We start from the raw sequence: 24,489 nt of genomic DNA on the forward strand, positions 1-24,489 counted from the left end.
ATGTATAGCCCCTCTTGTGTGTGACTGTGGGGGGTTTCTTCATGTATGTAACACTGTTCTCTGTGTGTGTGTGTGTGTGTGTTGTCAGGTTGTAAACGCTATGTGGCCGGGGCAGTGGGTCCTACCAATAAAACTCTGTCTGTGTCACCGTCTGTGGAGAGACCTGACTTCAGGAACACCAGTAAGATCACATTCCACATTTTTAAACAGTCTCTGTGCTTCATTAGGAAATAAGCACTGAACTATGTGAGGGAATAGTGATTGACTTAACAGGGAAATGTACACAAAACATTTCACATTTGAGATAAGTTGTGTACAGAGTTGACAGTTTGAGGCCATTAAGTGAGGTTTTATCTACTGGGGGATTCAACCTCTGGAGGCCAAGAATATCTCAGGCAAACTTGTACGTGATTGGGCCAGTAGTTGAGGTAAAGACACACAGAACAGACACTTGTCAGTCAAAAAAACGATGGTCCTACATCTCACTGTGAGACTCAATGAGAAACAATGCACGCTTTTGTGTCAATATCAATCAGTGTTTATATATTTGTGTGTGTGTGTGTGTGTGTGTGTGTGTGTGTGTGTCTTCCACAGCCTTTGACGAGATGGTAGAAGCCTACTCGGAGCAGGTCAGAGGTTTATTAGATGGAGGAGCGGACGTCCTCTTGGTTGAAACCATCTTCGACACTGCCAACGCTAAGGTAGCTCTCATCTGGTGTCAGTTTACCTCAAATGATTGATAGTCTTCTTCTAGTAAATACTTGAATCATTGCTCAGATTCCTGGGGACTACACGATGATGATATATTGTGTGGTAGTACAGCTGGATGGTTTCAATTTGAGTTGAATGTTCTAATGATAACATTGCTATATCTACTCAGATTATTGTCTTCTTACAAATGATAATATACGATGCATTTTTCTCTATTCTCTATCAAATACAGTATATAATATATGTAACCTCAGTCACTATCTCATGTTTTTTCTCTGCAGGCTGCCTTATTTGCCATTGACCTGCTCTTTGAAAAGAGCTATGAAAGGAGACCTATATTTGTAGGTTTATTATTCATGGGGTGTGGGGGTGTAAAAACTACATTTTTTCTTACACTGAAATGTATCAACATATGGCTCAGAAAATACCTATGAAGTTTTGGGCCAAAAAAGATGAAGAAATACCGTATTTACACGTTGCTCTTGTTCTCTTCTCCCACTCGTCGTATAGATCTCAGGGACCATAGTTGACCGCAGTGGAAGAACTCTGTCCGGTCAGACAGGAGAGGCGTTTGTAGTGAGTGTATCACACGCTAAACCACTATGGTAAGTTACTGTAGATTCCACACAACTACTATCACCATCACAAATCAATGTTGTAATACAAGAGCCCTGACAATAACGTAACCGTGTTCCACTACTGGTCAGACCTGTAGTTTGCTTACTGGTTTCGTGCCTCTCTGTGTGTCGCAGTATTGGTCTAAACTGTGCCTTGGGGGCCCCGGAGATGAGGCCCTTCATTGAGGCCATTGGAAAAAGTACCACAGCTTTCATTATCTGTTATCCCAATGCAGGTAAGTTACACTCACTAATAACAGCTACATCTTCAACACTGTACAGCTTACATTATAGTAGAAATCTTACTGTTAACAACCCACATTTTACAATCAAATATTCACTTTTATACAAAGGTTTGAATTCCTATGCTCAAACTGTTAATTAGAATGACTAACAACAGCAGGTGAACTGAAGGTATGGAGGCCTGAAAGTGCCAAAACAGTCATTCTTAACCTTTTAGGTGTTTGATTAAAAATCTAGTAATAAATCAATAATTGAAAATGATGATTCATTTGATTTGTACTTAAATGATGCGTAAATGATCAATATATTTTTACACTTGTGAGGGGTCAGACCTCATAGCTGGCCAATAAGAAGTGAACATTTTATTTTAGCTATCTCACTACACACATCTCACAAAAAACCTCAAAATTAAAGTGATGGAAATAAAAGTAGATTTTTCTATTTTCTATTATTATTTGACCATTTTTAACCAATTTAACTATCTTTACATAATAATCTTTCATTTATAACTAAGATTACTAATGTATCAGTTAAATGCAAATATAATTATTTAATTTAAACAGCTTTTAAAAAATGTATTAATTCCTTTAACTTAGATACTGTCTGTAAAGTTCTATAACAGGTGAGGTGACACTCTGTAACTGACCTCAGTATGTACACATTACAACATGAGTCCACATTAAAGGCCTGATTTACTTTAAATTTCTGTATACTGTATAATGGTAACCTATTTTTGAATAAAGTGGAACATAATACATTTAATATTCAGGCATAAACATGTAGCAGGGACAGAGTATTAGAATATTAGATATAGTTTTTATATGGTCTTTGGAATGGAGAAGTGGGCCTTACATTTGCTTGATTTGACCCTCCCGATCTTTCTAAGCAGATGTAGCACACACAGACCTTTAGCCCAGTTCAGGTTGCATCATACAAGGCCAGCCAGGATAATGTCATGATGTTATGATCTCTGTGTTCTCTTTCTGTCAGGTCTTCCCAACACATTTGGAGATTATGACGAAACTCCAGCAGTAACAGCCTCCAATTTAAAGGTTCTGTTTTCTTTTCTCTTTTCTTCTCGTCTCACATTTATTTATTTTTTTAGAAATAATGTTATCAACTATAATGATGACCATGACAAAATGTCAGGATATGTCATGCCCTCTCTCTTGGTCTATTCTCATGTTTTACATCACTCTTTACTGTCAAAACTACCCAATAAATATAAAAAAAATGCCATAAAAGCAGTTTTGGGTTCAAATGAGAGACAATACACCCCAAAAAAGCAATATAGTTATATATGATGAAGTTAGCCTAGCTTAGCATAAAGACTGGAAGCAGGGGGAAACAGCTAGCCTGATTCTGTCTAAAACTACCCCAAACCAACACCACCTAAAGCTCATTAGATTAACATGTATCTTGTTTAGTCCAGAGGTGTAAAACTGTTGTAGTAGCAGTGAGAGGTAAGAGATAAGACTGTATTGATCCCTGAGGGGGATACTGAACTTCTTACATTAAATACATACATACATTAAAAATACACTGGAGAGATGCCATTAAAAGGCTAAAATACATTATACGTTACAATATCACACACCATATGAGGGAATTATGCAAATATTAGTGCAAAAGTGCAACTCTGGTGTATATAGGTATAGGTACAAATATAAGTTATTATTTACACAATATAAATGAAAGATAATACTGTGATATAGCATTATATATAATAATATAAAAGCACAATAATAACATTAGTGGTGACACAACACAAGGTGCATGTATATTGTTATTAAGTGTTTGTTAGAATGTGCAACATTAAGTCAAATACTGCTCAACAGGAAGTTGTGAGTTGGGGGCTTCTCATATTTGACCAAAACAAGCAAAAAATGTTGTAGTATGTAAAATGTTTAAATTATTTACATGAATTAGTCACTTTGAATCATTTTAAACTAATGTTGGACTTCATACAGTTTTTCCCCTCAGTCTTAATGTGTGTTTTCTTTTTTTTTCTTTTTTGCTTCATAGAACACAATGTCTTTGTTTTTGCCAGACCTCCTGAGAAAAGGAGAGAATCCTGCTTAAATTCAGTTAGAATTAATTTAGCCAAGTAACCCGAGCTGAGCCTAGCTGCCTCATTGCTGCAGCTAAGTTTTAACTTCCTCCTTCTGTCTGCAGGAGTTTGCTACGGACGGACTAGTGAATATTGTGGGAGGCTGTTGCGGGACCACTCCAGAACACATCAGGTCAGTGTCGTGTCTCTCACAAGTGGAAAAAGAATGTTTTTATTATGTTTCATACAATATATTAAAAAAAAAATCCCTCTCACCCTCCCTCCTCCTACAGTGCCATATGTGAAGCAGTCAAACACTGCCAGCCAAGAGTTCCTGCTGCTGATATTTATCAAGACTACTTACTGCTCTCAGGTATTAAAACCACCTGTTACAACCTGTCAAGTGTGATGTAAAGCTTGGGGATAAAAATAGTCTCAAACATCATATGAAGCTCATTGCAGTCAGTTACATTTTCAACCCTGGTTCTTGTAGTTGATGGTGCATGTACATTGATCATTGTTAATGTCAATCAGATAACTTAAGCATAAAATTCTGATTTATATTTAGGGCCTGACCGATACAGGATTTTTGGGGCCGATACTGATATTGTGGAGTAAAGAAATTCTGATATCAATATATTGGCGAATAATATCTTATGTACAGAATATATCGATTTTTTTTTTTTTTTTGCAGTGATCCTTTCAAATGTGGTTTTCAAGCACTAAGATATGATATTATACACTTTAACCATAATGTTTATTATAATTAAATTACATCAGTGCACTGAAACAGTAAACTTAATTGGGAATTTAATTATAATTATAATTTAATTATAATTAGCTATGTATAAAAACTGAACAAAAACGTTGCTATATATTGGACAAGATATTTACCGATATGATATATCCGTGATAGGTCAATATTAGCCCATAATATTGGCTGACTGATATATCAGTTGGGCTCTATTTTTATCAGAAAGAGGATTTTATTTTGATGCCTTCTGTGTAATAAGGAGGTATTTATTATGTTGTGATTAGAAGCTTTCGTGTTTTCTGTCAATGTAAAGTCAACACTTAAATCATTGATACTCAACAGAGCAGACTGTCCTCCTTTTAACAGATAGTAAAGAAAGCAGAGTCCATTCAGACTGGCAGCTCCTGTTCTCTACATTCAGAGCAGGGCCTGACTGACGCTGGACTTTTGAGGCCGATACGTACATAAAACGCACATTTTTTGCAATGTGTTTATCAAACACTTGAGATAAAGATATATAATGGAGGCTGTGATATTTTATAGTTTAACTATGACCTTTTATTGTATAAAATGACATCAGTTCCTATAAATAATAAAACACATACAACAACCACAAAAAACATGTACAACTTGAATTAAAAAAGGGATCAAATATACATAATGCTGCCTATGTAACCTATCTGATATCAGTGCATATCAGACAACACATATATATTGATAATGATATGTCTGTGATAGGCCAATATTGGCAGATAATATCGGCTGACCAATATATCAGTCCGGCTCTAATCTAGAGTGTTGGAGCTTTCATTCTGGTTTCATTCTTTTTATCGTTCCACTAGCCAATAACTAAGTGTTTGTTTCATGTAGTTTTGAATGTGTGTACTGTGTTTTCTTTGTGTTTATATGATATGTTGATGTGCTTTGTGTTACACTGCTTCACAACCAGTGGCCCTTTGGGGACAAATAGTGGTAATAATTGAATTGAATGCAGTCATACACTTCACTATGCTGCTCTCAATGTATGTTTAACTCTAATGCAGTTTTTATTTGACTCATTATTTCCAGTTGCTTTCTAATAGGCTGTATTTTTTTTGTATTTTGTTAGTTTTTAATGACTAGCAATCAAACCATTGAAGCTAACAACCCAACACCCTGCTAAGAGAGAACTCCCCCTGCGTGTAATCCCTGTTTATCTTAAATGCAGGATGCTAACATGGTGAAATATCTCTTTGATTTCCAGGTTTAGAGCCATTCAGGATCGGTCCTTACACCAACTTCGTAAACATTGGCGAGCGCTGCAACGTGGCCGGGTCACGCAAGTTCGCCAAGCTGATCATGGCCGGAAACTACGAGGTGAGACACACGGTATTCCTTACAGTCAAATGATGAGAGTAGGCGAAAGGCAAGGCACCTATTTATATGGTATGCTCTTCCCTCTGTGTTGTGTGTTGTTCAGGAGGCTCTAAGCATCGCTAAGACCCAGGTGGAGATGGGAGCGCAGGTCCTGGATATAAACATGGATGAGGGGATGCTGGAGGGGCCGACAGCCATGACGCGATTTTGTAACTACATTGCATCCGAGCCAGATATCTCAAGGGTATGAGGTTTAAAGACAGAGGAAATCTACACATACAATTCCTCAATAAGCTGTTCTATCCAGTTTACGATATATATTGGAATATTACATATATCACAGAAATACCTCTATACGACCAAAATTAGGTTATTCAGGTTCATTAGATCGCTGAAATGAGATTATAGCATGTGGGTAACTTTCACATTCAAACTTTAACTTAAACTTAACAAAACATATTCAACTGTATCTCTGGCCATGTACATTGTCGTCAAAAGCACAGGTGGTACTAGTAACATAAACACTGGCTGTGTTCTATACAAGCGTCCCAGTAAATCATGACAGTGTGGAAATGAGCCACACTGTAGTTAAATGAATTCCAGCCATCATTCATGTGTTCACACCTGTCGTATTTCATAAACGTCTGCTGTAAAAAAAAAAGGCCTGTTGTTGGAGGGAAAACAGAGGTAACGATAAAAGCACTCATGTATCAGTACTTGTTATGATGTGACGACAGTTCCACACTTATGTGATGACAACTAAGTCAATTCTAATCACTGTAGAAGGCCATGAGATATGGCTGAATGTAGAGCTAGGGTGATACATTGTCCAATATTAGGTTTAACTAGGTTTGAAGTCATTTAGAAAAAGCATGACCATTACACCGTTTTTCACTCCTAGTAAGTATCTTGAAAAAAAATCCACAAATATTTAAAGCTCTCAAATATCAACACCAGTATTAGTCATCACCTGTAGTCAAAAGCTTCTGATAAAGCTATAAAGTGATAGTTGAATTGAGGATATTTTATCAGAGTGTTTTGATAGGATAGGGAGGCTTAAGCAATGCAAACACTGAGTGACCAGTCTTTATTGTAGGTTTGGTAACACCGCAGTCATTGGTTATGATTAGTTGCCAAATCTGATTTCTGTCTGATAAGAAGCTGGTGTGTACGCCCAGCCAGTGAATACAAACTTATTTCAGAGTGTCAGAATTAAAACTTGTCTGCACTTTGACCCCAGATACAGCATTAACCATCACTTCCAGCTGGTGTTACCTTTTCCTTCATATTTCCTCCTGAAATTGTCTAATTAAGCATATGAACCTGTTAGTAATTAACAAAACTTCTCTCCTTCCCAGGTTCCTCTGTGTATCGACTCCTCTAACTTCTCAGTGATTGAAGCTGGGTTAAAATGCTGTCAGGGGAAGTGTATAGTGAACAGTATCAGTCTGAAGGAAGGGGAGGAGGAGTTCCTGCTCAGAGCTGCCACTGTGAAACGCTACGGAGCTGCTGTGGTGGTCATGGCGTTCGATGAGGAAGGACAGGTGAGAAGGCAAACACCCACACTAGTGCAGTCGCACACTCAAACACGCACATATCTTCTTGACACATGTGCCGTCCTCTCCAGGCCACAGACACAGAGCGTAAAGTGGAGATCTGCACTCGAGCCTACAAGCTGCTGGTCAGCAAGGTAGGGTTCGATCCCAACGACATCATCTTCGACCCCAACATCCTCACCATCGGCACGGGCATGGAGGAACATAACCAATACGCTGTTAACTTCATCAGGGCCACCAAGCTTATCAAGGTAATGCTCCTGTTATGTGCATTCAACCAAACAGTATGTTCACACAAAATGATCAAAATTCATTAGTTTGCTTTAAAAGCTCAACTTCCTGCCAAATATGAGGCATCCCATCCAGACATGGTTTAAGACATTTAAAAATACTCTGATTACAATAATAAACTGTCTGGGCAGAGTTTGTTTCCACATTCATCTGCTGAAGGAGCAAAGTTTCTGCCACTGTGTTACAATCACAGTCCACTGAGAATAAACGTTACAGTAAAGGAGGAGACATCTTGACTCATACGTCATTCTGCTCAGAGAAACATCACAGTGAAGTAAATAGAAGAAAAACACAAATTTTTGAGGGTTGTTTTTTTCTTTTCACACCATCAGGCTTCTCTTACTCCCAGACTTCTCCCTCAGCAATCTCATTTCTCCTACCTGAAACTAACCTCTTCATATATGGAGGTTGTTTGGAGCTCTACACAGCCTAATTGGGGTACCTGACAGGCAGGATTCAGGGCAAAAAAAAACCTGCCTTTGCATTATTCAGTATATGCATAAATTACTGGATGCCAATTATAACAGGAACTCTCATGAGCTCATTACTGCATGTTAAGCCATATTAACTGAGCATAAATAAAATGTAATGCTCTAAAAATAATAATTATCATTCTTTTAAAAAAACAACATTATTTTTCTTTTTTCCAACAACATAACAGGTTATAATACAGTCCATTAATCCATTTTTATAACGCCCCCCATTCACCCACCTCACCATCCCAGAGAATCAGAAACAAAAATAGTGCAAATATAAAAATATATAATAAGCAAACAAATAAGAAAGTAGGAAAAACACAAAACACAAAAAAGTTATTAAAAGTAATATACATACACATTTTAAACATTTAATCCATGGTAAGATAGAAAAAGTGTCACAGCTGTCCATAACCATCTATATTATGATTTGAGTAATGGGAAAGCATCATTTTCATTCTTATTAGAAATATTTTAGTATGACTTATTGTTTGAATTTTGAATCATTCCATAATACTGTGTGTGTGTGTGTGTGTGTGTGTGTGTGTGTGTGTGTGTGTGTGTGTGTGTGTGTGTGTGTGTGTGTGTGTGTAGGAGACATTACCAAGAGCCAGGGTGAGTGGAGGTCTGTCCAACCTGTCCTTCTCCTTCAGAGGAATGGAGGCTATAAGAGAAGCCATGCACGGAGCTTTTCTCTATCACGCTATCAAGGTAAACACACTGACAACACACTGTTCCATCTACAGGCTTCACTGTCATCACAGCTAATATTATACAGAATGTTAGGGAATTTGCCATAACTAATATGCACTGGGTCAAACTAGGCTTTGCCGTCATAAAAAGGCCACACCAAATGTTGGGTTTAGACAGTCTCCCCTTGAGATAGTGGTAAGCAGTGAGTCTGCTCCTTTTGGGAAAAGAGGAGGCATTCTGATAGTGTTGCTATAGCAGCCAAGGTCAGATATGTCTTTGACTGTTTTCCCTGAATGGGGTAAAGGTAACTGGAGTCAGAGGTTTGATATAGTGTTAGATGTAGGACAAAGGTCCTGAGTGAGGTCTAAGCAATGTTTTGTCTATAGACGAGTACACTACATTCTGTATATTGTAGATGTGTTGGTCTGCCCATATTTGGGCATGGCTCAACCTGTGGCTGTCTATCCCCGGAGGAGAGAAACTTCAGAATTGAAGGGAGCATCAGAACATAACATGTACTGATCATTCATTCATTTCTCCTTGATCAAGTAAATAAACCTTTTCAATACAAGACATCCTGGACTCCTGTCTACTCTCTCCATTGATGTATGGGCTGCATAATTAAAGTCATTATCATAGAACAGTCACGCAGTCTGGAAACAAAGCATGAGTTTATCCAGATGATCTAAATCACTTTATATGGAGGTCAGATGTTGCTAATAATCCATCATTTGTCTTGATTTTAAAGGTATGATGACAAGAGCTTTGAAATGAATACAATAGTCATAATAACCAGACAGACTTTTTTTTATGAATGCTAGGCATTAGAAGTAGGCAGCCTGTGTGTGGATGCTAACAGTGTCACTCTCTCAGGATGGGATGGATATGGGCATAGTGAATGCTGGGAACCTGCCAGTGTACGATGACATCGATAAAGACCTGCTGTTAATGTGTGAAAATCTGATCTGGAACAGAGACACTGAAGCTACTGACAAACTACTGAACTACGCACAGGTACACACACACACACACACACACACACATAGAATGCAGTATAGCAAACTGTAGTTGCTGTAGTTTGGTTAACACTGTTTTTATTGTTAACAGAACAACATGAAAGGAGGGAAGAAAGTGGTTCAGACAGACGAGTGGAGGGAAGGAAACGTGGAGGAGAGGCTGGAGTATGCTCTCGTCAAGGTGAGACATCTGATAGATCAGATGAGACGCAGTAATCATATAAACTGTGTTTTGCATGTGGCCTACTTACTGTGGATGTAGTCTCAAATGTTTCTATTTTACCCAGAAATGCATGTCACACATTCAATTGAACAAAATATGAAAAATATGACAAATTGATACACATTAACAGTCTCTGAAATGTCTGACTTTCTTCAGCCCTGAAATGAATCCTTCTGATATTTGACTAGTGTACTCAGAAGCATGAGGCAGAATTAGTTTAAGGCCGATCAGCTCACGTTAATGAGTAAACAAACACAGTGGGGAAGCACTGCTCTCTCTTTGTCTGGAACACATAAACCTGCAGAGACATGTTAAAGCATTAAAGCTTCATGTAGCATTCCACACCTTTATCTAGAACAATGACTGCAGAATGATGTGTTTGCTCTTTATTAGTCAGCAAAATCATACTTTCATTGCTCAAGTGAAAAAACACGTTATTTTTTACTTTTACAGAATGTCTTTTTTAACCCTTAATTGGGCGAACGACTATATTTGGTAATTCCTGTAAACATCCAGGCCTCTCTGTGAGGTTTTAGAACCATGTGGATTTTTTATACATAGACTTTTTGGTAAATGTTTTACCATAGACTGGTGAGGAACCATATATGGTAACTTCACTTACCTTAATTTGGAACATAAAAATTAAAAATGTGTTAAAAAAGTCATTTAATGCCCGCCAGTAAATGGACTGTACTTATATAGCGCCTTTCTAGTCTTTTCGACCACTCAAAACGCTTTACACTACAACTCATTCACCCACTGATGGCAGGGGCTACCACGCAGGGTGCCAACCTGCACATCAGGAGGAAGCTAACCATTTACACACATTCATACACCGTTGGCACAGCAACGGGAGCTGTGCCCAAGTGTCTTAACCCCAAATTGGGTTAAGTGTCTTGCCCAAGGACACATCGACATGTAGACTGGAGGAGCCGGGAATAGAACCGCCAATCTTCCAATTGAAGGGCGACCGATCTACCTCCTGAGCCACAGCCGCCCACAGTAACTCTCTAGGGTTGAATTAATAGCATTTACAGTATTTCAATGAGTGCCCTATAAAGGGTCAAGATCAGTTAAGGTGTGATATACAGGATTTTCCTAAAAAAAATACAATGTATACACTTTGACTCAAATAATCATTTATGACCCACTAGAAGTGTGTGATGGTGACAGAGACTCTGCACATTTTCTTGTTATGTTGCTGTGTTTGGGATGTTTCTGGACGTCAACCTTTGGGCAGTGGATGTGTAGCCTCCAGCCAATAACAGCGTGCATGTGTGAAGTCAGGAATCATAGTGTAGCAACCAGATTGCATCTCTGTCTTCTTCTCTCTCTTCTTCTCTCCTCTGCTCTCTGTCTCTGTGTCTTGGATGCATAAAGAGCAGCAGGTCTGTGTGTGTGTTGACTGAGGGCTGGGCTGAGCTACACACACACACACACACACACACACACACACACACACAGGATGAAGCTCTAAATTTGGCACTGCCGCACCTTCGTGCAGGTTTTGTGTGGAGGTGAGGGTGTGTTTATTTGTGCTTTAAAACGTAACCGCCTTCAAACAATAAAATAACATTTTATTTATCTGATTCACAGCTTTGTTCTCGCCAGCACTGCTCACTCTCCTCATTCACTCTTTAGTTCACTTGACCATCGCTCACCCCCCCCCCCCCCCCCCCCCCCCCCCTTCCCTCACACACTCTCTCTTTGTCCTCCTTTCTCCCTCTTTGTAGAGCTGGGAAGGATAAGCCAACTTTGAGCTTTCTTGTTAGTTAGTCAGCTTTTAATGTTTAGCTTTTGTATGTATTTGTATTTCTTTACTCTTAATGATTTGCTTAACTGAACTTGACCGGTCAGACCGGGTTCGGATTAGGTTAAGTTTCAATTCAACCTTTTAAAAGAACACAGTAATTTTACATATTTGATACAGAGTGTAGGTGTGTGCTTACTGAATCCCAAAAGCTCTTCATCAGAGATGTTGTTGTGGGTCGCTGTAAGCTCACTGTCCTCTGACTCTGTGTCAGTCCCAGAGTCAAACAAAGCATCATCCTCTGTTCCATCCAGTGGAAAAACAACAAAGTTAGTGAATGTTTTATTCTTCAGATCTGTGCTCATACTGTGTATCAGCCACAGCTCAATAAAAGCTGCTCATCTAAACGCTTTTACACATTACGCTTCAACATGTGCTGCTGTGAGTCGGGTCAGTTTGGTCAATAAATACTGAAACATGTCTGAAATACTTCTGATCAACACACTGAATCAACACCACCGCTGTTTATAGGATGTTATAGTTCATTAGTGTGGACGCTCAAATCATTATGGTTATAGTTATAGTTATCATTCTTAGTGTTGACGGCCTTTTACATACCTATCATCATATCCAGATCCAACCTCTCTGTATTTTACTGGTGAATAGGACACACCAGTGTATAAGATCACTTAAAAAAAAAAAAAAAGCGTTTAAGGTGCGTCTTATACACCGGCTTTTACGGTCGATGTAGTATATTTTTAGTCTGTTGTCATGTGTTCACTCCTCTTGTTTTCCTTTGTAACGCTCCATCTTTTTGTCATCAGGGAATAGAGAAGTATGTGGTGGAGGATGTGGAGGAGTGTCGGATTCAGGTTGACCGCTACACTCGACCCCTTCATATCATCGAGGGCCCCCTGATGAACGGCATGAAGGTGGTGGGAGATCTCTTTGGTGCTGGGAAGATGTTCTTACCACAGGTAGGATGAAACTGAGGCGTTCAGCTCTCAATGCTTTGATGTGTTTATCTGTGTCATCACAGCCCAGTGAGAGGATGGGAGACAGAGGTAGGCAGGGTTTTTAATTTGAAAAGTTTATTAACCCTCCTGTTATCTTCCTGTTATCTGTGCAACTTTTGTCCTTCTGGTTCAAAATGACCTGGTGAGGTTTGACTGTTTATAAAACATAAGGTATTAATGATCACCCAATCCTGTGTAAGTCCTTTTTTTGCCCATCTTCATTCGAACTTATTACCACAGTCTTTATATACACAGTCTTTGAATTATGGTCAATAGGCCTCATTTAAATAAAACTATACCTCATTTTTTCCCCTGCATCAAACCCAGCAGGATGCTAAGTTACAATGCCATGACACTATTCAATGCACCTGGTACTAAACATGTCCCCAGGCACACCTGATGGATATCTGCACTCTATTGTATTGAGTGAACTCTTCTACTTGTTGAATTTTTTCTTTTCTTTCCTTCATCTGGTCAGTTACTGCATGATGGCCAGAGTGTTACTGCTTACCAAGAGTTATAAAACCCCTTTAAAATGTCTGGCTCTGTCTGTTAAAATGATGGATCCCTCAGACAGAGGGGTCCTCTATTGAAATGTTGGTTACAGCTTTATTCAGACATGGCAGCACAGATGAAGCACAGTGATATAGTCAGCTGGTCCACAGAGGGACAGCTGTCACTGCTGCAGAATAGAGCTGAGCTGAAAAGTTGAATGATATGATGAAAGAGGAAGTGTGTTTTGTTCCCTCACAGGCTGCATCACTGATGGATCCTAAAATTGATTTTGCTTTAATGGATTTCCATCATGAGTGTGAGGTGTGCTCACATCCTCTAATAAATGTTCTCATCAGTTTCATCACAAGATGTGAATACATGGCGAGATGAAGTTGGCACCCTCATTAAATTCCTATTGGCTCTCATTCACACCTCTACAAAACGCTGCCAGGTATAAAAAGTAGCTGTTAGGAAATAGACTCCATGTCCTGACAGGCTGGAGTCTATGTGACCTACACAAACAGAATTATTCAAGATGATGAAAAATGGTAAAATGCAAAACAGCTGTTGACTCATTACAACCTGCTACATACTACTACCACACAGTGTACTGCAGCAGTCACACACAGACAGGCTTATATATGTGTCCTGATGACCAAACGTTGGGGGGAAAAGTGCTTTTTAGGGTGCTGCTTAAAACAATTAGGGCCTGATTTACTAAGATCCCAAATAGTGGGTACTAAATTGCGTGCACGGTGCAATAGATTGCGTGTTTCATGCATGTGTGCGTTTTGCAGGTGATCTACTAAGAATAACTGAGTAAATGAAAACAGGTGCAACAGGTGCAGACAGCAGTATTTAAATGAGGGTTTTGTGTCTTTATGGAGAGTTTGGACGAGCAGAAAGCTGCAAGAACAAAATGAAATGTGATCAGGTTCTAGTGGAAGAGGTTAACTAATATATTGAGTTATAACAAAAACTAATATTACCAGAGAAACCCACATATGGAGAGTATTTGTGATGAAGTCAATGCTGTTAGTAAAACCAAAAATATTCCACTCCAAAAATATTAACACAGGTGGAAAAACTCTGTCCTGTGTGTATTCTGTCATTGTGCCTCCGTCTCCTCGTTTCCATAGTAACAGCCGGTTAATACCTGTCCTTCAAAGGTATTATTTATAAACGCAGTTAGCGTCAGAAATAATACCTTCATGTTTGGTAAATCACAATGTGTGTACTAAATAACATATTTACATTTTCTCCTCCCTGTATTTTACACACTGGGGTTAAAACGTCTCATATTACATATTCATTATGGTAAACGTACTAAATGGACAGTATGTACTATCTTGCACAGTTGAAAGACGCAAACCTCAGTGCGCTGCGTTAGTAGATCAGCTTGCACATTTTTTGCGGAAGATGTCAAGTTTGCACACGTTCAATGGTTAACTCATCAGTGGAGAAAGTGCTCAGGAGTCCAGGATGTCTTGACACTGAAAATATTTATTGAAGCTCAGCCGAATATTATTAATACACCTTTTGATCCATGATGTCACCATGATTCTGAGGAAACTGTCCTCTGTGGATAGTCTTTAAACCTTCACAGCTATTACCAAGAATACTCTATGACTATAAGTGGTCATACTCATCTACAGCATATGAGATTAGCCTATTGGTTCATTATTCTACAAACAAGGAAACACAGTATCCAATCTGTGGGTTTAGGGAGTCAGACAGTCATCCTCTGACCTTGTTTACCACAGTAATGCTGCACCACTGTTATCAAAGTGACTCCTACTTTCCCCAAAACACCACAGACAGTTACCTTCACTGTCTCAAGGAGAGAAACAGAATGTCTCTCTGTCAAGATGATAGCACTGCCTTTACTGTGACCTCAAGGCCCACGCTTGACCCTAAATATGGAACATTCCCTAACACTTACATGATCATAAACTGTTTAAAAGGCTCGTCTCAGACCTTGTTTTAATTGATTGCAAATGTTTTCAGCTTCACTGTAATGTTATCAGTTTACTTACATTTATTTATCATTTTATTCTCTTCTACTTACCTACCTAATATTGTTTTGCATCTTAAATGAGGATTCCTCCTCAGCGGTCTTTTGAGGTAAAAAAAAAAAAAAAAAGGTTAATAATTAAATCCAGTAAGAAAGCCAACCTGCAAGTTGCTCTTAGAGTGCTGATATTCACCTTTTCATATATGCAAGAGGCAAGAATGCAAACCAATGATATGGGGACAGAAGAATATAATATATAAAGAGAAGAATATATAGGAATATAAGAATATATACATGTTTTAATGCCTCAGTGCCGGTAGCAGCCATAGCCAAGTACCATTAAGCTGAAATCCTATACATATGTATATAATATTTAAAAAGTCAGTGATGACATGCATGCCTTTGATTCCAAGAACAATATATAGTATATTTCTCTCTGCCATTGCTTTGTTCCTTTGCATTTGGATGACACATTTCGGTGGTCACTGGTGTATTTACACATTGTGAAACAGAAATAAAACTCAAGCCTTTGTATGTTTGCAGGTGATCAAATCAGCTCGTGTTATGAAGAAGGCGGTGGGTCACTTGATTCCTTTTATGGAGAAGGAGAGGGAGGAGATGATGGCGTTATCAGGGTCAACTGAGGAAGTGGTCAGTCTCATCTCAATATGTCATACATGAAATGTAATGTTTTGTCATAGTATAGATCTGTGTTGAACAAAGATTAGAGTGTTGCATGACAGAACAGCATTAGAATCAGTTTCAAATAATGTAAAGTCAGTTTAAAAAGGTGTGTTATAAAGAAGAATACACAGGTGGTGCAATGACAGCAAATGCACAGTCACATCTGTATCAAATCTAACATCAGGTTGTGTGAGAAGAGCTTTTCCTGCTTACCTAAATATGCGCTTTGTAGCCAAGAGAGCAACATTAAAACAAACTAAAATATCCACAGATGGAAAAAAGCCAATTTCAGCCTTTCTAATGTGTTTTTTCCTTCTCATGCAGGATCCCTACCAGGGCACCATAGTTCTGGCTACAGTGAAGGGAGATGTCCATGATATTGGCAAGAACATCGTAGGTGTGGTGCTGGGTTGCAACAACTTCAGGTAAAACTAGTTTTGAATGGTTTGTCAACTGGAAGTTTGTGCTTAGAATCATTTCCAGTGAACCATGTATGGACCAGTATTCCACAATAACAAGCAGCTCTGCTTTACTGCAATACTGGTTTCACTAGACTGTATTTACTGTAAGTTTAGGATTAGTCAAAAACAGCCTTAAAACTCACGATGACTTTGCTCTAAAGCGAGCAGTCAGAAATCAGACTCTCAGTATGATTGCACAGCAGGAGCCTCTGTGCAGACTCCTAACTTTCCACTGTGAGACACTGCCAGCATCTCATCAGCTGCTGGCCTGTGATCGAGGGTAAATGTTAGGCTGAGTGGCGCGGACACTGGTTCAGAGAATTAACCGGTTCACCTTAGATCGCCTTTTTGATCCCCTGCAGGGCACCGTGACACATTATGGAAGATAAGTGGCAGTATTGATTTGTTGCCAGGACCCGGGCACCATTCCAACACTATTACTGCCGATAGATGCCATTAATGTGTGTGTGTGTGTGTTTGTTTGTGTGCATGGGGGCGTGTGTTAGATACTTACATGTTAGCATTTATTCTTACATTGTGTAATGTTCGGGGTTTAAGCTCATTTGCAAAATGAGATTATTGATACACAGTGCTCTTAATGTGAAGGATACTGAAATACATAGAACACTAGCAGCATTAGCAGTGAGCTGTACTATATTTGAACATTCACTTTAGAAGCTTTTGCAAATATACAAAAACAACCAACAAGCGAGATCAGTGAAAGGAGAGACAGAATATAGCTGCTATTACTTTAAATAACTCAAAGCAGCAGTTTGGTCTTTTGTGAGTATTTTTGGTTGAATTGAGGATGTGTGTTGTCTTTCAGAGTGATCGACCTGGGTGTGATGGTTCCCTGTGAAAAGATCCTCAGAGAGGCCCTCAGAGAGAAAGCAGGTACTATAACACAGTAGATTACATATAGAAGGGGGTCTGAATATGAACATAATACTACTCACTAATGGTTAACAATATGATTATTATTGTACTGTCTATTATATATAACATTATATGTATTTATTATTATTATTATTATTATCATTATGACATTGTTGCTTAACATATAATTGCCATCACCATACTCATTGTTATCATTATTATTATCTTCTATTTATCTGTCTTATTATTATATACCACAGACAAACATCCTACTACACACACACACACACACACACACACACACAACATACCACACCGAACTTGTAACATCCTACTCTACATCATCTAATTTCAATCAATGAATCAGTCAGTCAGACTTTATTTATACAGCACTTTTCATACATAGTAATGTAACACAAAGTGCTTTACTTAGTTACAAAAAGAAGAAATGAATAATGACTCAATAGAAACATGAAGTGATGAAACACTATCATAACTCATGAATCTACAGTGAGGAAACACCAGAGGTAAAATCAAAATTAAAAAATGATGAATACCCAAATAAAATAAAAGGTAATAAAAGAACAAATATAATACATAAATAATAGTATAGAGTAACTGTAAAATAAAGTGAGTGAAATCAGAAATGTGAGGAGGGGTATTAAAAGGAAAACAGAGAAATAAAATAATAAAATAACTAAATGTGATGTAAATCCAGACATAAAGTTGGGTTATGAAGATGAAAACAATCAGGAAATAAAATAGAATAACAGGCTAAAACATACAATAAAAGACTGAGTTGAATAAATCAAATAAAGTTCAATTGAAAGCCAGATTAAAAAGGAAGGTCTTACATTTGCTTTTAGTAAACTGTCTTATGTTATGTCTATTCTCTGTCTGTTGTTTTTAATGTATGCGAGTTCACCATGTCTCTATGTCCTTGTTTGCCACATGACTAGAAGTCACCCACAATCTCTTACTGTCATTATTGTGGCTACCATTATATTACATAATGTATCCTGCAAAGCTCAGCAGTTTTTAGCATGCAGTATTTATTCCATTTGATTGGAACACCCATTGTTAAAAGATTAACCCCGGAGTCACTGACACATTTTATGACCCCTTTTTAGACCACATTTATTGTTCTTATAGAAAGTTGATGATATCAGTGATGGTGAGGTGTTTGTCTGCTGCAGATATCATTGGTTTGTCTGGTCTCATCACCCCCTCTCTGGAGGAGATGATCTATGTGGCCAAAGAGATGGAGAGACTGGGAATGACATTGCCACTGCTGATCGGAGGAGCCACCACATCAAAGTAATACACACACACACACACACACACACACACACAAACACACACACACATACACACACACACACACACACACACACACACACACACACACACACACACACACACACACACACACACATACACACACACCTCTCTAACACAAGGCAAAATTACACCTCACTGACCAACTAACATTGATGTGTACTAAGTAAGAGGTGTCAAACATATCTACCTCTGTAGTAATTGTCCCATTTGTTTGAAATATTTGATTCTATACATAAATGCTATGCCCCCACTGAACCCACTGCAGTGATTTTGGCTAGGTCAAATCACATCAATCACAAGTGGGAGTGTGTACAGATGGACAACTAATGACCATCTTGACTTTAGCTTGTCTCCTACTGTGTCCTGTGTGGAAGGTGGCAGTGTGGTGGAAGGTAGTGTGAGCCACTTGTGTGTTACACCTTCCTGGTGAAGCTTCTCACTGTGATGTGAAAAGAAGCAGCTGGGACATAAAGCTGTCAGAATAGTGCTTGTTGTCTAAAAGCAAAATCAACTGTATTATATTATACTATACTGAAGAAATATGTAATTAGTTACCTGCTCACATAAAAGGAAGTGATATGCTGGAGTGTTCCTTTAAGTTACTATGTGTGTGTTTGTGTTTTTTATAGAACACACACAGCAGTGAAGATCGCCCCACGCTACACTTGCCCTGTTATCCATGTTCTGGATGCCTCCAGAAGTGTGGTGGTGGTAAGAACGTCTACCTGACCTCTACCTGAACCTGTTAGGGTCTACATTATTAATGTACCAAGACTGAAAATCAACCCTCTGGTCTATAGAGAACCACTCTGTAAATCAGATGAAATGAATTGAAATGGTGGTGTTATAGTGGTTTGCAATACATGAAATGGTCTTTCTTTAATTTGTCCCATGTAGGTAAATGTGGATGAACAAAAAAAGCCAAGAGCCATTAAAAAATAATTGATCATTTTTGTCATCATAGCCTTAATTTAAAAAATGAACAGGCTACACTTAATATCCCATCAAGTAAAGTAAATGCATGATTTTTGCAAATTTATTTAAATGAATTTTTTTAAAGATAAGTGAAGCTTTAAAACAAAAGTTGAGCCAAAATGAACACTGAAACTTGTTTTTCTTGCTGTAATCATTCCTCCTGTTCAATGGATTACTTTATGTCCAGACCCTCTGTACTTTTGGGGATGTATAACCATGAATATTTAAGGAAATATGTGAATGTATGTGTATTATTATATAGCTGCATTATGTATATAGCTAATGACTAATGTAAAAAGGGTCGTTGTTATACGAAAATGCTTAAGCCTACACCTTTTTGGTCAGAAACGGCTTTATTTATTCATTTATTTTATTTTTATTTTATTTTATTTTATTTTATTTTATTTTATTTTATTTTATTTTATTTTATTTTATTTTATTTTATTTTTTTATTTTATTATTCATTTATTTTCCTTTTGGTTTGTCACTATTTCTAAGGGAGATGAAGAAAACAAGGACACATGATTATTTACTTTATTTAAACATGTGCATTTGAATTGAAAGACTGAAATAAACTAAACTAAACTAAACTACTGAGCATTAGAAGATCCCTTCATAATGCACTTACAATGGAATTGATGGAGGACTAAATCCACAGTCATCCTTCTGTGTAAACATGTATTTAAAAGTGAATATATGAGGCTAACTAACAAGGAAACAAAGTGAACTGACAGTATGATCTGCTTGAGAGATGATCCTCTGGATTTATTACAAACACTATGACAGTCAGAGCAACTGTGGCTTTGACTTCCATTTTACTGTAATTGTAACCCAGCCAAGAAAAGATAAATGAAGTGTTTATATAAGTTTATTTTACCACTGATTGAAATGTGTTTTGTGTTGCTCTGGTTGGATTAATCAAAACCTGACTGTGTGTATGTCCCGCCTGTCCCAGTGCTCCCAGCTCCTGGATGAGAACGTGAAGGAGGAGTACTTTGAAGACCTGAAAGAGGAGTATGAGGACATCAGGCAGGACCACTACGACTCCCTGAAGGTACGAGTAGCTGCTGAAAAGCCTCTGTGCACAGCTGCAGGAGGAGAAAATACAACGTTTGTAAAATGTCTTTAATTCTCCTGCAGTTACACATCTGCTTATTTTTGGTATTTAGTTTGCAGGGTGGATCATATAACAAGTTAAATTCCCTTTAGTATAAAAAAAATATCCCCTCTGCATGATTATATAGTTGTCATTAAAGCTGCAGTACATGGAAGCTGCAGGAAGAAGCTGCTGTTAATTAAAGATTTTCTAGATAAGAAGTGTTAAAAAAAAAAAACCCACAACAACCTACTTAATTAATTTGGTGTTATTCCATGTTCATATTATTGTCAACAAATCCCTTTTAAGACCCAGAATATAAATCGAGCTTTGACACATAACAATACTTGTTAACAGATCAATTCATTGTTGGTTTGGATCTGCATATGAGATTAATTGACTATAAGGAAAATATAGAAAATCAACACATGAACGTCCTTTAACATCATAATCATCTTATCTTTGCATTATGTTCCTATTACATCATTGGTATTTATTAATCCTTTTGATGTTGCTTATATTTGCTTTTATTGATCGTCAGTTCCACCATTGCTCTTTAAAACACTAATGTAGCATTTATGTATTGGAGTGTGAAGTAGTTGTAATGTTAATATACTTATTCAGTGCTTGGACTAATATTAATATTATCTTTCGGTCAAAGTGTTTAGATTTGATGTTTTTCCAAAGTAATAATGACAATAACACAACAATAATGCACTGAGTATCTTCCAAAGAGAGTATAAATATAGACATTTTATCGTGTACTAGAGCTATGAAGAGTTCTAACAGAGGCATCAGAAGAGGAACAAGTTAAATGGTTAAAGTTAAGAGTAGTGAAGCAAGGAGAGTGGTGACTCGTTGAACTCCTCCACCTGCTCATCTACTCTTCCAATGACAGTTTCGCTTCAGATTCAGAATCAGATTTATTGTCACTTCCATAATGCACACTCGGCATATCAGATCAGGGTGTTCACATTTAAAAACAGGCACATATTTGAAAAAAAACAAAAAAACACATTTAACACCTTTTTAAAACCATAAAAAAGCAGCTGAAATGTGGATTGTAGGGTAGTTTGTGTACTGATCTGTTAAGAAGACGGGTAGTTGCTGGTGCATATATATCATCTTGTGGTGTTGGGGAGAGGTACGGGGGGCAGCATATTCTGAGTTCTGATGGCTTGGGGGAAAAAACTATTTGCATCACAGCTGACCTGATTGGTTGATTGTGATTTTCTATTTGAAAGACAAATAGATACAGTTGTTCCATCAGACCCAGTTCTTCAATGTACCTATACTGATTATTAGTAAGTCAATGAGGCCGATAACTGACACTTGAAGCCTGTTGTATACTCACTCATATTAAAGATAAAGATGATGTATTACAAACTGAATGGACAGCAGGCAGTAACCTTTGAAGATGACACTGATAGCTGATATAGGAGGGACTACAGTGCTCTTATTGTGAAAGTTCAGAGTCAATGACTTTACTAAGCTATTAACTTTATGTCGTCACCCCATTAATTATGTCGGTATCTTGTGAAACTAATCCGGTTTGACCGATAATCGGTAACACACATTTCATGGGTCACTACAGGAAAACATTATAAAGAAACACATTTTCCTGTCGTTCCTATGTGAATCAAACACATCTGAACATGTGTATCTCCTCTCTTCCCATCCTACTCATCTAAATCTGTAAAACTGTATTAATGATATCAATCACTGAAAGGTCTTTAAGTTTGGTTTACACATGTTTGCATATCCATTTTAATGTAAAACATACTTATTATATCTTATTATATTATATCTTATATATCATTCATCTTGCATGTCTCTGGTTTGCCATCAGGATCGTCGTTATCTGTCTCTGTCCCAGGCCAGAGAGAAGGCTTTACATATAGACTGGCTCTCTCTGCCCCGTCCAGGTATGTATCATCTGTCACACTGATGGTGAGATGGTGCAGTAATAAAAATGTGTCGAATATCATATAAGTATCATATAAGTTTTACTGTGACTGTGTGTTTCAGTGCGTCCTCAGTTCCTGGGCAGCCGTGTGTTTGAGTGTTATGACCTGAACAGCCTGGTGGACTTCATCGACTGGAAGCCTTTCTTTGACGTCTGGCAGCTGAGAGGAAAATACCCCAACAGAGGCTACCCCAAGATCTTCAAAGACAAGACAGTCGGTACGAGCTCACACTCTGACAATCTGTCAAACACAATAGAGCGACTCGTGGAATGACTCGTGTGATTTTTTTCCCCCCCTGCAGGTTTGGAGGCGCGGCGAGTTTTCGATGACGCCCAGCGGCTGCTCAACAGAATGATTGACAGCTCCGGTCTGAAGGGGCGGGGTCTGGTGGGGTTCTGGCGTGCGCAAAGCGACGGCGACGACATCAAGATGTACAAAGATGATGTCAAGGTGCACAGAGACACCAAGCCGATCGCCACATTCCACGGCTTACGGCAACAGGTAAGGGACTCAGTGAGGATACAGAAAATCACAGAACATTTTATTAGAACATAGTTTACTGTAATGATTGTGTGTGTGTGTGTGTGTGTGTGTGTGTGTGTGTTTGCACTGCAGGTGGAGAAGGACAGCTCCAGTTCAGAGCCCTACCTGTGTATGTCTGACTTCGTGGCTCCCATAGACAGCGGTGTCACAGACTACATCGGCATGTTTGCTGTGGGCGTGTTTGGCGCTGAGGAGCTGAGTCAGCAGTTCCAGTCAAAGGGAGACGACTACAACAGCATCATGGTCAAAGCTCTGGCTGACCGGCTGGCTGAGGTACAGTATGGACAATAGAGGTGTGTCAAAATAGCATTAATGATAATAACTACAGTCAGCTGTTATCATTCCTCCTGTTCATACTGACCATTAGAAGATCCCTTCATAATGTTTACAATGGAAGTGATGGAGGACAACATCCACAGTCTGTGTAAACATGTATTTCAAAGTTGATCTGAAGCTAATATGAAGCTTCAGTCGTCCAAATGAGTCAAATCTTCATCTTCTATGTTTCAACGTTACAGTGTTTTTAGTGGCAAAGTTCCTCTTTTTGTTACTATACTTCCACCACAGCTCAACAGGGAAACACTAAGAGGGAATTTGATGGTAAAAAGACTGTAAATGTGTCAGATATCACTTGATATGACTAACTTAGACCAGGGTTATTATGGTTAATGAAAACTAATACTAAAACTAGCAGTGAAAAACTAATTTTGTTAACTGAAATAAAAATAAAAACAATAGTAATAACAAAAATGTTATAAAAACCACAATGAACAATACAAAGTCATTAAAACTATACAGAATTGCAGATTAAATCATATTAGTTTTTGTTGTTGCAGACCATTTAAAATGTTGCTATTGATTTAGCTCCAGGTGATAACTACTGAGCTCTGCTTTAGGTTGAGCATCATAAATGGTTAACGCATAAAATAATAAAATTGGTCAACCATATTTGCTGTCATGCATTCTTTCATCCTTTTTTCAGCTTTTACAAATCACAGCTTTCCTAATAATAACTGAAAAAATAAAACATTAAACCTAAATAAAAACTAAACTAAAACTAACTCAGACTGCTGAAGCTCAATAGAAGCTTCACATCTACTTTGAAATGACTGTGTGGACACTAGAGGTGGGTAAAAATATCGATACGGCAATATATCGCGATACTTTGCCGCCCAATATAATATCGATTTTTCAACTCCAAAGATAGTTTTTTTATTAGAATAATGATTCGTGTTTAGACGATTTGTGAATACAGTATGACTTCCGTACCTCCACTCCGGTAAAT

The 24,489-nt window shown here is 38.1% G+C and overlaps 1 protein-coding gene across 1 annotated transcript in view; it reads left to right on the forward strand.

Moving 5' to 3' along the window:
- mtr (5-methyltetrahydrofolate-homocysteine methyltransferase) overlaps positions 1-24,489 on the forward strand; it is a 37,583-nt gene that overhangs the window by 5,111 nt on the left and 7,983 nt on the right. The window contains exons 5-30 of the mRNA XM_062443058.1: positions 89-181; positions 595-701; positions 993-1,052; positions 1,222-1,316; positions 1,464-1,564; positions 2,562-2,623; positions 3,747-3,814; positions 3,915-3,994; positions 5,619-5,731; positions 5,835-5,975; positions 7,090-7,275; positions 7,359-7,538; positions 8,649-8,765; positions 9,621-9,761; positions 9,855-9,944; positions 12,561-12,713; positions 15,805-15,912; positions 16,270-16,370; positions 17,233-17,300; positions 18,479-18,599; positions 19,253-19,334; positions 20,554-20,652; positions 22,544-22,619; positions 22,723-22,878; positions 22,963-23,162; positions 23,277-23,477. Coding sequence (XP_062299042.1) covers positions 89-181; positions 595-701; positions 993-1,052; positions 1,222-1,316; positions 1,464-1,564; positions 2,562-2,623; positions 3,747-3,814; positions 3,915-3,994; positions 5,619-5,731; positions 5,835-5,975; positions 7,090-7,275; positions 7,359-7,538; positions 8,649-8,765; positions 9,621-9,761; positions 9,855-9,944; positions 12,561-12,713; positions 15,805-15,912; positions 16,270-16,370; positions 17,233-17,300; positions 18,479-18,599; positions 19,253-19,334; positions 20,554-20,652; positions 22,544-22,619; positions 22,723-22,878; positions 22,963-23,162; positions 23,277-23,477 — 2,999 coding nt within the window. The remainder of the gene's footprint in view (positions 1-88; positions 182-594; positions 702-992; positions 1,053-1,221; positions 1,317-1,463; positions 1,565-2,561; positions 2,624-3,746; positions 3,815-3,914; positions 3,995-5,618; positions 5,732-5,834; positions 5,976-7,089; positions 7,276-7,358; positions 7,539-8,648; positions 8,766-9,620; positions 9,762-9,854; positions 9,945-12,560; positions 12,714-15,804; positions 15,913-16,269; positions 16,371-17,232; positions 17,301-18,478; positions 18,600-19,252; positions 19,335-20,553; positions 20,653-22,543; positions 22,620-22,722; positions 22,879-22,962; positions 23,163-23,276; positions 23,478-24,489) is intronic.

Source organism: Scomber scombrus, chromosome 21 (genome assembly GCF_963691925.1).
Source record: "Scomber scombrus chromosome 21, fScoSco1.1, whole genome shotgun sequence".
Taxonomy (NCBI): Eukaryota; Metazoa; Chordata; class Actinopteri; order Scombriformes; family Scombridae; genus Scomber; species Scomber scombrus.